This window comes from Podarcis pityusensis, assembly GCF_964106645.2.
Source record: "Podarcis pityusensis genome assembly, chromosome: 17".
Classification (NCBI taxonomy): domain Eukaryota; kingdom Metazoa; phylum Chordata; class Lepidosauria; order Squamata; family Lacertidae; genus Podarcis; species Podarcis pityusensis.
This window is the reverse complement of record NC_138042.1, coordinates 29,980,752-29,994,842: the sequence shown is the minus strand read 5'-3', so window position 1 is coordinate 29,994,842 and position 14,091 is coordinate 29,980,752. Positions and strand designations below refer to the sequence as shown.

At 44.4% G+C, this 14,091-nt stretch overlaps 1 protein-coding gene across 1 annotated transcript in view; it reads right to left on the bottom strand.

Moving 5' to 3' along the window:
- The window catches only part of ABCA1 (ATP binding cassette subfamily A member 1), a 107,029-nt gene that overhangs the window by 14,734 nt on the left and 78,204 nt on the right, over positions 1-14,091 (bottom strand). Inside the window, exons 25-40 of the mRNA XM_080986646.1 lie at positions 13,784-13,986; positions 12,750-12,798; positions 11,144-11,254; positions 9,633-9,781; positions 9,060-9,184; positions 8,162-8,260; positions 6,955-7,144; positions 6,237-6,331; positions 6,008-6,040; positions 5,447-5,552; positions 5,097-5,171; positions 4,635-4,804; positions 4,218-4,395; positions 3,600-3,715; positions 3,366-3,510; positions 830-953 (exon numbers count right to left, since the gene is read on the bottom strand). Of these exons, the coding sequence (XP_080842772.1) occupies positions 830-953; positions 3,366-3,510; positions 3,600-3,715; positions 4,218-4,395; positions 4,635-4,804; positions 5,097-5,171; positions 5,447-5,552; positions 6,008-6,040; positions 6,237-6,331; positions 6,955-7,144; positions 8,162-8,260; positions 9,060-9,184; positions 9,633-9,781; positions 11,144-11,254; positions 12,750-12,798; positions 13,784-13,986 (1,968 nt within the window). The remainder of the gene's footprint in view (positions 1-829; positions 954-3,365; positions 3,511-3,599; positions 3,716-4,217; positions 4,396-4,634; positions 4,805-5,096; positions 5,172-5,446; positions 5,553-6,007; positions 6,041-6,236; positions 6,332-6,954; positions 7,145-8,161; positions 8,261-9,059; positions 9,185-9,632; positions 9,782-11,143; positions 11,255-12,749; positions 12,799-13,783; positions 13,987-14,091) is intronic.

The following is a 14,091-nucleotide window of genomic DNA, read 5'->3' as shown; positions in this document are numbered from 1 at the left end:
ACCTGAGGTACCACTGTAAAATTAAAGCATCTTAGAATGAACACCTAAAAGATTGGTTGTGTGCAAAGTGGTTCTCATATTCTAATGTTCCTGATGACAAACAGTACTTTTGAAAGGACATTCGTATCCCAAATGGTTGCAAAGTTATGCTTGGAACTACGTTGAGTAAAGGCTGCTGAAATATCTGAAGACAAACAAGTGGCCAATTAAGTTTTCCAATGGTTGTGGTGGAGAAGAGCATAATTTTTTTGGCCTCCCTCTACATTGTGTAAAATGGTTAAGAATTGCAGAATAAATAAGAGTACACAAATGCACTTAATTTGCATATTTTATACAGGTTGTAAAATTCAGTTTCCTCAGTGCAAAATGTGGGTTGTTTGATTTCAGAGTATCCACCCAACAGTGCCTTGCAGTCCAAGTCTCCACAATCTAGGACGTGTTGAGAATTCTGTTCCACCTTAAGGGACAGACGTATGGAATTGTTGCATGTCACATGTCTGTTTACATTCCAGCACAGTATGATGGGAACTTCCGTTTGTGTATAGTTTCCTGTTTTGCTTTGGACACGAAGGAGATCAGACATGTTTTCCTTTTGTCCTGAATAAACCTGCTTGTAAATATGCCCACACAGCCTCTTGTGCCGCTTCTGTTTGCGCGGTGTTTTCTCTGCTGCGTAGCGTGCTCAGTCTTCTGAAGCCTGGGCCGCAGATTTATGCTGCACCAAGGACCGGAGTTTGTGGGCTGGAGCCAGCTGGGGGCCTGCCAATTGCCCCCGTTTCCTTGGGTGCATGTCAACAGGATGATGGCACTAGGCCAACAGCTCACTTACCAAATCTTTCTAGGGCATCTGCCATAGCTTGATTTTTCACCATGTCAATCAGGCCCCGGCCCAGGCAGAAATGGGGGAAGATGAGGAATACTGACTTCAGGATGTCATTGATGTTGGTCAGCTTCTAAAGACACAAAATCAGTGGCAGTCAGTTGCTTGGAAATTTACCACGACAACAAAAAAGGGACACATATCAAGAGGCAGAGAATGGAAAAACTCAGAGAACTTATCCAGAAAGAGTGAAGCATGCACCCACTGAAATTAAAGACTAAACTGATTTCGAGATTAAGGACTTATTTCTTTGGCATAAAAGAATTCAGGTTGGTTTTGGGTTAAAAATGTGGCAGATTTAAGGGCAACGTCGCATTATTGAAGCCAAAATTAATGGCTTACCATGAGCGAACAGGGTGCTAGTGAATGCAGCCCTGAAGCTCTGCTCTTCCACTGATACAAGCAACAGGCCATCAAGCCTTGGCTTGCTGTTACATACAAACCACAGTTGTGCTTTGTTTTTCCTGAACATGTCAGGTTCAAACTTTGGATTCTTCAACATTTTTTCCAGAAGAAACAAATCACAATACCAGTTTGGACATAACAACAGTACAAACTCCATGGCTTGTTGTTCTTGTCTGTACAAGGAGAGGGGCAAGGCAGGAGCAACTGGGCGGTGTTCACTAGCATGCTGTTTGACTTACTCTGACAGGCAAATTGGTCCACTGTGTTCAATCCAAATGGACCGGAACCTTCCAATGTTGAACTCTGAAACAGAACCTGATCTGGTTCAGATGTCACACAAGAATGAGCCTAGATGCATGTCAGAGTCACACACTTTTCTTTTACTCCAGCATGGCCACAAGAAGTGTGGAAGCTTTTGCTACTGTTTTGGATAAACCGCAGCTTTTGTTTCATCTGAAGCCAACAAAACTGTGCTTAATATGAACTATGGTTTGTTTGGAATAAGGCAGCTTCAAACCATGGGTTACATGAAGCTGCCTTGTTCCAACAAACTATAAATTAAGGGAAACTTCAGTTTAGGGTTCGGATGTAATGCTGAACTGTAGCTAGTTGAAGCAAAAACTTCTAATCTCCTCCTCGTGGCCATGCCAGAGGGGTGTGGGAGCATGTGAACCTAAGGCTCACCTAGGCTCCTTGTCATCCAGGGACATTGTACAAAAGGAGAGCGGTTGCCCCTATGGGTCCAGCTCCAGTGGTGCCTCGCAAGACGAAAAGAATCCGTTCCGCGAGTCTCTTCGTCTTGCGGTTTTTTTCGTCTTGCGAAGCAAGCCCATTAGCGGTTTAGCGGATTAGCGCTATTAGCGGTTTAGCGGGCTTAGCGATCAGCTGTTAAGTGGCTTAGCGGATCAGCTGATGAGCGGCTTAGTGGCTTAACGGATCAGCTGTTAAGCGGCTTAGCGGATCAGCTGATAAGAGGCTTAGCGATCAGCTGTTAAGCGGCTTAGCGGAACAGCTGATAAGCGGCTTAGCAGCTTGGGGAAAAGGGGGGGGGAGGAAAAAAACCCCGCAGGAACTCGCAAGACATTTTCGTCTTGCGAAGCAAGCCCATAGGAAATTCGTTTTGCGAAGCACCTCCAAAACGGAAAACCCTTTCGTCTAGCGGGTTTTCCGTCTTGCGAGGCATTCGTCTTGCGGGGCACCACTGTATATTTTTTTCCGTACAGTTTCCTTGGAAGGGATGGCATAGCAGGATGTCTCTTCACTCCCAGAGGTATTTGCGACTGCATTTTTAATGTGATCTTGATAGGTCCTGCCTGGATTTCTAGTCACATGCAAAGGCCATTACCCGTATGTATTCACATGTTTGTGTACACACAGGCTTAGGGATATGGGGGGTGGAGGGGCGCCCCACCTCGGGTGTCATGCCTAAGGAGGGTGACAAGATTGCCCCTCCCCGGGTGGATCACCAACGCACCAATCAGCGCAGTAGATCCGCTCGGGGAGCAATCTTGTCACCCCTCTGTGGATTGCTGACACGTTGATCCATTTGGGGGGGCCCATGCGAGGCTTGCGGCAGCCGGCCCCACATAAGGATTGCGGCGGCAGCCCCATGGGCAGGTTGCTCTGCCCCCGCCGCACCGGGTACCAGAGGAACTAGCTACATCCCTGTGGTTACAGTGTTAGGCTAGGAGGAGAGGAATGAATTCCTTAAAGCAAAATAGAGGGCAAACGAATTACCTGAGCATCTATACTTCAGTTTCCTCCTAGTCTCTTTCACCTACTTCTCTATTGCTACAGAATGTACATCCATTCCTTTCGCTTATCAACTCAAAGATGTATTTTTTTTAAAGGATTCTGAATTCCGGCAATATTTCTCAATTGGAATAAATCAGGAAATCTAAGCAAAATCACAAAGATGTGACTAATTCACCTTTTAGCAACCATCTAGTATTTCTGTGCTGAAATCTGAAAGGCCACGGAGCAGGCTGAATTAATCAATTCAACTTTTATCAAATCTTTAAAAAAAAAATAAAGCACAGCAAACAGCAAAGCATGCTGGCTGCGGCCACCAAGAACTCACATTGCTGGTGAAAAGCTCGAGGACAAAAGTGGCGACGCTCCCATTAATACCGATGAAGAGGTTCACACTGGTGAGCACCACGTATGCTGTGCTAGGGATCTTGAACACAAAGGATGCCGGGTACATGAGAGGCGTTATGGACCACCTGGGAAACAGAAAGGATGTGACATTAAGGAACCCCATTGCTACATCTTGATTGGTTGTCAGCACCTGAGCCGAAAGGGTCTCCCTTACCCATAGAGCAAGAGGAGAAGAGCCAGCACGGGAAGGTTGCTTGAGGACACGTAGGATTTCTGCTGGAAGCCAATGAAGATGATGATGACCAACGTGGCTGGAACTACATAGTTGCACTGCAAGTTGAAAAGAGAGAAAGGAAAATGCAATCAGAATAGCTCCAGCTTAAAGGATTCAAATGACCATAGACAGGGTAGGGTTTTTCCCTTATCATAGAAACATAGCTGTCAATGTTTCCCTTTTTTAAAGGGAAATTCCCTTATTCCGAATAGGATTCCTTGCAAGAAAAGCAAAAAGTTGACAGCTATGCATAGAAAGCAACCCTAAAGCCAAGCAACGGACAAAACTGAGCTTCTCCAGATTGCAACCACAGTGAGACAAAGATAGTGCAGGAAGCAGAATTATCTCTCCTTCACACAACACTGTCAGGTAGATGGACAGAAAAGGGAAGGAAGCCTGATGAGACTTCATGATGCCTATATTACTCTCTTAGCAGGTCAGAGTGTGGGGATAGGCATGCAATAAACACTTCAGATGCACGCTTTGATAGAATGTGTTCTCTCTCTAAAGACAAAAGTGGGGGGGGGGGGGATAATGCAGAAACATATATAGCCTTACCATATCCCACACAAAATTAGCCAGCCAGTAGGTCACTGGCTTCACGCCACAGATGAACTGAAGGTGCTTGGCCTTAGTGACACGCTCCTGGATCAAGAAAACCACAAAGCTGGCCGGGACAAAGGACATGGCAAAGATGACGCAGATGGAGACCAAAACATCCACCGATGTTGTCATACTGAGCAAAGAGAAATTTCAAAAGAGGGTGAGAAATGAGCTTGTAGATTTGACCGGGTGCACCGTAACCCGTTGCTCAGCTACATCTTTGGTTAGGAGTACCCATGGAAACAGGCCAGTTTCTACCATGCCCTGTAGCTGCCGAAGCAGAAACTGGACTTAACTCTCCTGTTTAATTTTAAGGAGGTAATTTCCCCTCTCCCCTTATCCTCTCCCCATCCACCCGCTTCCGGGACGTACAAGGCGACTTCCGAGAGCTGCTGCTTGGTGAGATTCAGAGGGTGGTTGAAGGCCGTGATGCCGTAAGCACTGGGGTCCTCTCCCTCTTGCAGGCTGGCGCGCAGAATGGCATTGTTCATTATGTTGAGAAAGGCGCTGATGGCGTGCCAGCCTTTGTTGTTGAACCACACCTGGAAAGGGCGCACAGTGGAATTAACAAAGAGTAACGCAGAAGCTCTTCACTTCGGGAATCAAACTGTAGACGCTCCCCACCGGTTTATTGCAAATTTGGCCTTTTCTCTTACCAGGTTAATTTCAAACATAGTAAGAGGAAAGGCTTCTGGGTGTCTCAGTGAAGCATGCCTTCGATTTTATTTTATTATCAAGTGCTTTAGCTGTTAAACTTTGAGAGAAGCCTCTGTGGACATTCAAGAACAACTTGCACCTGGGCTACTAGGATACAGAACAAGCAGGTGGAATTACCTTTACATTATCATTCGTGTCCATGCCCTTCATGAAGCTCGACAGGCTGTTAAGGAACCGTTCTCCAGAGCCCCCCTAAAAGGGATAATAACAAAGAACATGAATTGGAATATGCTTGTGGGGGGGGGGGGAACCAATCCTACACAGGTATACTCAGAAATACCCTTGAGTTCACTAGGGCTTACTCCCAGGTGAGTTGTTATAGAACTGCAATCTTGCGTACCTAAGTTTGCACTGTTTAGCTGTTTTAGAATTCCTTCCTACCCTTTCCCAAAAGACCACCTGAATTCCAAATCGAGTAGCAAGGCCTAAGCTATTTATTTTCGCATAGAAACCTCTGCTCTGTTTACCTTGGCTATTTCCAAGATTTTCTTCACTTGCTTGATTGCTTCATTAACTTCTTCATGGCGAGGGAGCACCAGAGAGCTACTGGCTCCCAATGAAAAGCCACCATACCTGGGAACACATTAAACCAGATTAATTTTTATGGTTTGCGTATATGAGTCTTCCCCCTCCATTAAGAGACTTTTGCTTTTCTTGTCAGCAATTTCAGGTTTGCAATCCTGGTCTGCTACTCAACAAAAAGAAATTAAATTGTTGGGATGCACAGCTCTCTGGAGCCTCACACTGACTGAGATAATAAAATAATAATGTACACTATAATCTTGGACATAAAGATGCCTGTTGACATATATACATACAGTGGAAAGCCTTTTCGTACATGCCTGTGAGTCACATTATCTCCCAGAGTGGTCAGATACACTGAGTGAATAATTATTGGGTAAAAATAATGATCTAATCCTGCAAATGTATTTCAGGAGTTCCTATCATTCTGAAACTAGAGGCAGGAGTGGGGCATTTGGGAATGAACAAGCTTCACCAAAAAAAGACAAAGAGAAAGGTGTATTTACCTGAATTCATTCACCCAAAACTTATTGCTCAAACTGTGAATGCAAAAAGAAGAGAAAAGGAGGTTGTCACGTCAGACACAATGAAGTAAAGCAGGGACAAACATAGCAACCTCCAGATGTTCTCGGACTACAACTTCCATCCTCCCTGACAGGCTGGGGTAATTGGAGATGGAGTCCAAAAACAACTGGGAGGACATCATGTTGTTAAAGCATGCTGCACATCAGGTACCTTTTCCCGATGATCTGTGCATAGGTCTTCACCAGGTAATCAGAAATGTTGCGACCTGTCAGGTTTTGCAGGATATCTGTAGTGTTCAGTACTCTCTGCGGCCAATGCGGGGGAAAGAAGAAACCAAAAAGATAAATCAAGGGTTTTATTGGCTATGAAATACCTCGAATGCTGTATGTCATTCATTTGGTCTACCTGAAATCTAAAGCTATGAAGAAACATAGAGCTTTTGTGTGGAAACCTGATGGAATTTAATCAGCTCATGGCTGATTAAAACAAGATATAGCCATAATGAGAAAACTAGACAAAGGCACCATGGCAAATCTAAAAACACATGTTAGGTGCCCACAGGAAGGTTCAGTTCTTGCTGCACTTACTCTGGAATCGTACAGGATCCGGCGAGAGTGTTTTGACTAGTTATTGTGAATAGCTCAAAAGCCTCTTTTATTCAGACTAAAAAACGTTACTCTTGAATATATAAATATATGTTATACTTCATTATTATCATCATTGGGTGTTTGGAGTTGCCTGGTGTGCTTTGTTAAGTGTTGGCAGAAAGTGTTTATTTTATTATTTGTTTATAAAAAGATATCTATATGCTGCTAATTCATTTATTAAAAAACCAGGGCAGCTTACAATTGTACATAAAAAGCATATGTAACTTTACACACACACACCCCTGTACCTAGTCTTTTCTACATACCAAAGTATTTTTTACCTGGGGAGGAGGAAGGCCACCAGCTGCTGCTGGGCAAACTGGGAGCATCTTCTTCACCTTCTCGTTGCTACAGACGCACGATGGGGAGGGGTTCTCCATAGTCCAATTGCCGTTCTGGAAGATTTCCATCAATTCCTCAGGCACAGGATCAGTGGTCCAGCCCTCTTCGCCTACTGAGCAAGGAGTATTCCTGCACAGAAAAAAGGCAGAAGGGCAGAGTCAACATCGAAGCGTTTCAGTAATCATATCGTCCACCAGGTTGTCTTTGTCACCTGCTATGCGCTAGCAGCTGTTGTGGTCAGTCCATCTGTCCCACTTTTAAGTTGCACTTTAAGTAGATTACGGTTGAGAGGAAATGGGTTATAATAAAAATAACAATTGTTGTTGTGTTTATGGTTCACCAAACTTATAACTTCAGGAACGGTATCATGCCTCAGGTGATAGTTACGATGCTGTGATGTGATGAGTGGCCAGAAGGGACCGGGCACTGAAGCCCCACTTTAAAATACTGGAAGCCTAGGCTGGATCTACAGTGGTACCTCTGGTTGTGAACGGGATCCGTTCTGGAGGCCTGTTCACAACATTAAAAGAGCGCAACCCGCAGTGGCGCATCTGCGCACGTGTGGCTTGTGATTTGCCCCTTCTGCGCATGTGTGTGACGTCATTTTGCGCTTCTGCGCATGCGCAAGCAGCAGAACCCGGAAGTAACCCTTTCGGGTACTTCCGGGTCGCCAGAGGACGTATCCTGAAAGAACTTAACATGAAGCAGATGTAACATGAGGTATATTGATCTTCTAAACATTGTTAACAGAATGTTCTATAACTCTTAATGGCAGTTTTCCATTGCTGGTGGCTTGCTGCTCTGAAGCGCCCTCTGCTGTCACATTTTAGTGACGCATTTTTAACGTCATAAATGAGGAGTGTAGCTCCGACCCTATTCAGTGACTTCTCTGGGCTGCTGAGATTTTATCAGGATTTCCCCATAGCATGCACTTCCCAACATATTGGCTAAAGTCGTAAACAGAGAACTTTTTCATAAGCTGCATTCTGCAGTCAATGCCACATTTGGCAGCTCCCACAGAATCAAGATATACACACACGCAGCCTTGACAATAACTTCAAAGAGAGGCATTAAGGAAAGAGAGCGGACTTCACCTCCAACTCCAACCCCCGCTTTCCACAAGGGTTTTGCAAAGGTCCCACTTACGGAATGGAGTATCCTTCCATGCAGCGGGTACCGAAACCAGGTTTGTTGAGGAGAGCATCCAAAAGCTTCTGGATTCCTGTGTCTTCTGGAGCATCATTGCTATGGGACCAAAGACACCATCAGGGGCCTGAACTACAGCGCAGGCAGAGAAAGCAACCAACACGCTGAGGCATAGGAACAGAGAAGCGTTCAGGGAGATGAAGTCTTTGCTTCAAGCAACAGTATCTGTGCCTTATTGTTAATACTTTTATTGTTTGGAATGGAACAAATTTTATTTGGGCAGGAAGGCTGAGTAATACAGTGGTACCTTGGTTCTCAAATGCCTTGGGACTCAAACAACTTGGAACCCAAACACTGCAAACCCGGAAGTAAGTGTTCTGGTTTGCGAACTTTTTTCGGAAGCCGAACGTGCTCCGTTTTGAGTGTTACACTTCCAATTTGAGCGCCACGCTTCCGTTTTGAGTGTTATGCTGAGGTCAGTCTGTTTTTGCTATTTATTTCACATTTTTGTGGCTCTTTTGTTTTTGTGACTGTGTGGAACCCAGTTCAGCTACTGATTGATTGATTGATTGATTGATTGTGTGACTTCAGTACATTATTTATTGCTTTCATTTTATGGATCAACGGTCTCGCTAGATAGTAAAATTCATGTTAAATGATTGTTTTAGGGGTTGTTTTTAAAAGTCTGGAATTGATGAATCCATTTTGCATTACCTTCTGTGGTAAAGCACGCCTTGGTTTTGGAACACTTTGGTTTCGGAATGGACTTCTGGAACAGATTAAGTTTGAGAACCAAGGTACCAGTGCAGTAACAAAAAAACAGCTGGCGTTCTCATCGCACAGTTCACATTTTACTTCTATCCTCCCTCCCACCTCCATTGCAGAGTTTGATACGTACCTGATAAACGTGTACTGTTGATCATACATCCATGGTTGCAACTCCAAGTTGGGATATTTACCAAAGGGAGGCACAATCAAACTAAATATAAGAGCAATGCAGACGAAGACCGCTGGGAGAACAATCTGAAAATTATAAATTAGAGTCGTTCACATCAAATGGTCTGAGAAATAAGAATGCCCCCTCACGCTCACACTGGGACTTGGTTCTTCCCACTTCTAAAACCTTGACACCAACAGCTGAGTCAACTTGGTCACTGAATTGCAGACTTATTTAACCACACTGCCCTCTGGCGGTAATGATGACAAACGAAACTCACTATCAAAAGTAGCCTGCTTAGATTGGATTAGACGGGTGTTCATATCAGTTCTGCTTTTTCAAGTCTGCTAGCTGCTATTGAGTGTCAGCTAACCAGATTCTATCAAATTCCAGAAACAACCTGGGTGAAAACTTGCCTGTAAGACAGAATCTGTCTCAAGCGGTGCATTTATGAAACAAGAGGAAAATGTTTTTGAGAAACCAATAAAATACAACCCACCCACCCCCTTTTGTAGCAGGCAGAGCCCATCTCACCTGGGCAAAGAAACCTTTCCTGCTGCGTTTGGCAATAAGCAGCCTCTTCCATAGCAGAGCTACAAACTGCTGCTGCATCAGCTTCCAGCCCTTGATCTGGCTAGATCCTTTGCCATCCATCCCGCTCAGCAGGTCGGTCTCTCGCGATTCTGCAGGCAAACAATTGCAGGTCATGAAACATTCACCCCTCTCTCACCTAAGCCAAGCAATCTCCCCTAGGCAAGATATGTTATCTGATTTAACCTATTCATCAAATGCAAGAAGCAGGATGAATATTTAAGCAGGGAGAAATATATTACATCATCCAAATGTTCTTACAAGCTTTTGAGGTTGAAGGCACGCCAGCTCCTCTTGCCTTTGATGTAGCTGAAGGAAAATGCTGGCAGGCACACAACACAGAAGCCCTCACCAATATTGGTAACAGACTTGTACGTGGATCCATAATGCAGTTTGTCTGGCCTACATTTATGGAATGCTGAACTTGCAGTTATAAACCTCCAGAGATAAGGTGTTGGGGACTGCTCTTCCCGGTCCATTGTCACACTTGGCTAGAGGTTTTATGGGGTTCTGTTGGCTGGCTTGGGCTGTATTGGGACTAAGAGCCGGCTCACACATGCATGGAAAACACTTGACTACTCATCACTTGACGATTCAGTCTGATGGTCCGACATGGCCATCAGGTGATTAACATGTAGGGTGTACATCATGGGTAGGCAAACTAAGGCCCGGGGGGTTGAATCCGGCCCAATCGCCTTCTAAATCCGGCCCGCAGATAGTCTGGGAATCAATGTGTTTTTACATGAGTAGAATGTGTCCTTTTATTCAAAATGCAACTCTGGGTTATTTGTGGGGCCTGCCTGGTGTTTTTACAAGGGTACAATGTGTGCTTTTATTAAAAATGCATCTCTGGGTTATTTGTGGGGCAAAGGAATTCGTTCCCCCCCAAAAAAAATATAGTCCACCCCCCCAAGGTCTGAGGGACAGTGGACAAGCCCCCTGCTGAAAAAGTTTGCTGATCCCTATATATCATGCCTTAGCCTATCAGCAATGGTGTTTCACCCTTTAAATGCAGTATAACATACAGTGGTACCTTTGTTTACAAACTTAATCCATCCCAGAAGTCCGTTCTTAAACCAAAGTGTTCTTAAACCAAGGTGTGCTTTCCCAAAGCAGCGGGGGACTCAATTTACACTCAACAGGAAGCGGAACATGTTCTGCTTCCAAGGCAAAGTTCACAAACCAAAACACCTAGTTCCAGGTTTGCAGCGTTCTTAATCCAAGTTGTTCATAAACAAAGCTGTTCTTAAACCAAGGTACCACTGTATTATACTTCAGTAAAGGGAGACCAATTATGGGCTCTCCCTTCCTGGAGTTTTCAAGCAGAGGTTGGAGAGCCATCAGCTGTGGGGGGAGGGGTCCCTCTAGTTCTGGATTTCCTCCCACACGCTCTGGGAAGTAGCCCCCATCCGCCTGGCTCCATGAAACACGCAGGGACCCTTTTCATCTTTTACCTGGGTCCACGTCGGAATCATTGGGGTCAAAAGCATCATCTTCTGTGAATGGACGGAGGCAGCTTTGCCTGTCTCCAAAGACGCGGTTTCTTCTGGCTGGTAACGTACCATCTGAAAGGGAAAGCTCAAGAGTTAGCTTCCTGAGGTTCAGCTGGCTCCATCTTCTTCTAACGCTAACTAGAGAAGTGACACTAATGAACTGTTGCAGCAGGAAGTCTTCAGGTGGGCTTCCATTTTGTTTCATTTTCTCAGTAGTAAGAACCCTAGATAGGATGCAGCTTCAAGGAAGTAGCATGTGCATTCTTCAAGTTGCAAGGGAAATGTAAAGTGTTATGAGATGAATGCAGGTTTGGTTCAAAACTGAGAGTTGAATAGAGGGAGAGAGACACACCTCTCTAGGCCAGGGGAACTTGTGCCTCCTCTCCCTCCTCAAAGGTTGATTCACTACAACTTCTATCATCCCTGGCCACTGGCGATGTTGACTGGGGCTGGTGGGAGCTGGAGTTCAGCAGCATCACACTCCAAACTCCAGCCCCTCGGGCTTGTCAAGGCTGGCCCAAGACATTTTGCTGCAAATGCCCCCCCCCCCTTACAGGTTAAGGTGCACAGTCAAAGCAGGTCAACTCCTGAGGCAGAAAATCTCACAAGTGCCTTTCCCTCCCCTAGCGGTTCATACACAACAAAAATCAAGCAAACAAACAATAATTTGCTGCCTTCTCAAGACACTCAAAAGCAGCTGCCTGAGTTGACTGCCTCACTCTGCCTAACAGCAGGGCCGGCCCTGATGGGTTTCTGAATATTCTGTGCAGCCATGCTAAGGGTAAACTCAAATGGTATAGCCCCTTAACAAAAGCTACCCCAAAATGAAAACAGATTGCAAACAGATCTGAATCTGATATGTGTTGGAAATGCAGAGAAGCAGAAGGATCATTTTTTTATACGTAGTCGACATGCAGAATAGTTAAGGAGTATTGGGAAATGATACATAATGAAATGAGGGGGGGGGAGTTTCAAAAAACACCCCCCCCCAAACCAGAGGCATTCTTTCTGGGAATGGTGGTGAGACAGAGGTGCCCAGGAGCCAGAAAAACTTGTTTATGTATGCAACTACAGCAGCTCGGATGTTGTTAGCCCAAAAGTGGAAGGTGAAAGAGAGGCCTAACCAGCAGAATAAGAGAGAAAGAATATCAAGTATATAAAGAGGAGTGGAATTTTTGTGTGGAATATTTGGAAAATAACGCTAGCAGGATTAAAGTAAATTCAACAGCATAAGACAGTAGAGAGATATAACTGGGGGGTGGGGAGAGGGACTAAATTAAATGGATTTTTTTGTTTTGTTCTTAGAATATGCAGAAATTATGGAAATTTTTTAAAGAACCATGGCAGGGGAATGAGGGAAATTGATGAATATATGACTACAATGGTGGATATTTAATGATGGAAATGCATATCTGAAAAATTTCCAATAAAAATCAATATTTGAAAAAAGGATTGCAAACAGGATGGACACAAATGAAGTGCTGCCATGCAGAAATTTTTTTTTTGGCAGGCCCCACCTTGGGGACCATAATGTCTGAATAGTCAGATCCGCCAACATCATATTTACCTGAGGTCTCTGCGTCCACACCATGCTCCTCTGCCACTTTGAGAAATATCTGCAAGGTAGAAATGTTGAAATGACTGCACTCACCTTTGTTAGCCACACAATGGGACCTACTTCCCCCCAAAGATCTCTATAATTCCCTCCCTCCCGCTTCAGAGCACACTGCCAATAGAACATGCAAGGGGTGAGCCATCTGAACCTCAACAAACTGCTTCCAGTTTCCAGCAGGTTTATACAACTGGGAGAATTGCATGGCAAAGTTTCTCCTGGATTAATAATTTCAGGCAGCAGGTGGGGGAATCAGACATTTTGATGGGGTTTGCCTGAATATGCAGAGAAAGCACATGCCTCCAGAAATGCCGCTATTCCTCATGTTTGGTGGAAATCGAAATCCACCCACACATTTTGGACAAAGGGTCTCCAATACCATTTCCAAAATTGTTAAAACAACCTCTCTCACCAATTCCAGCTTTAGCTCTGCTCTCATTTAAACTTAGATTCTGATCTTACTATTCAACATAAAGACCTAACTTTTCCTTCTACTGACAGCTGCACGTTTGGCAATAGTGTGCTTTTGGGTTTTTTTGGTTTTTTAAAATACTTTTTATTAAGTTTTCAAAAGCAAACTCAAAGAAGAACATAAGTCAAATTTCCAAAAACGAAGTCCACTTAAACATAAACTCTTGCATCCAGCATCTTAGTGTTTTCTTATTTACACTGCGCTTTGTCGTGCTCAGATGATAGTGTGCTTTTGGAAATCCCAAAAGCTGAGCTTCCCCTTAACACATGGTTCAGTCATATCTGGGACGTGGCTATTTCAGTGCAAATAACTGGGCTTAGAAAGGTAGCAAAAGGTGTTATAAAGAGAGACACCTTTGATGAAACCTGGTCCCCCTTCTTTTCATACGTAAGGGAACTAGATAGCAAATTGTTCCCCCACTACCACCAGAGAGAGAGAGAGACAGAGAGAGAGAGAGAGAGAGAGGAAAAAAAGAATTGCTGGTATTTCTTCACTAAGAAGCGCATGGCTCACATACCTCTTCCAGAGTCGTCTCAGAGATGCCATAGCTGGAAATGCCAAGGTCAGAGAGGCGGTCGTCAATCTCATGAAACAACTCCACAAAAGCTCCCTCTTTAGCGGCTTCGTAGGGCAGAACATAAGTTATCTCATGGCCAATGTCTTCCACCAGCCTGGCTTCAGGGACATGCTTCATAATGAGATTAGAAATTGCAGAAACATCTGGAAGAACCAAGAGATCATCAAATTCCTCCACTGCTGAAAGTTTGCTCTCCACCACACTGATCAAAAACCAGATTTTTTTACTATTTGAGGATTTTTGATCCA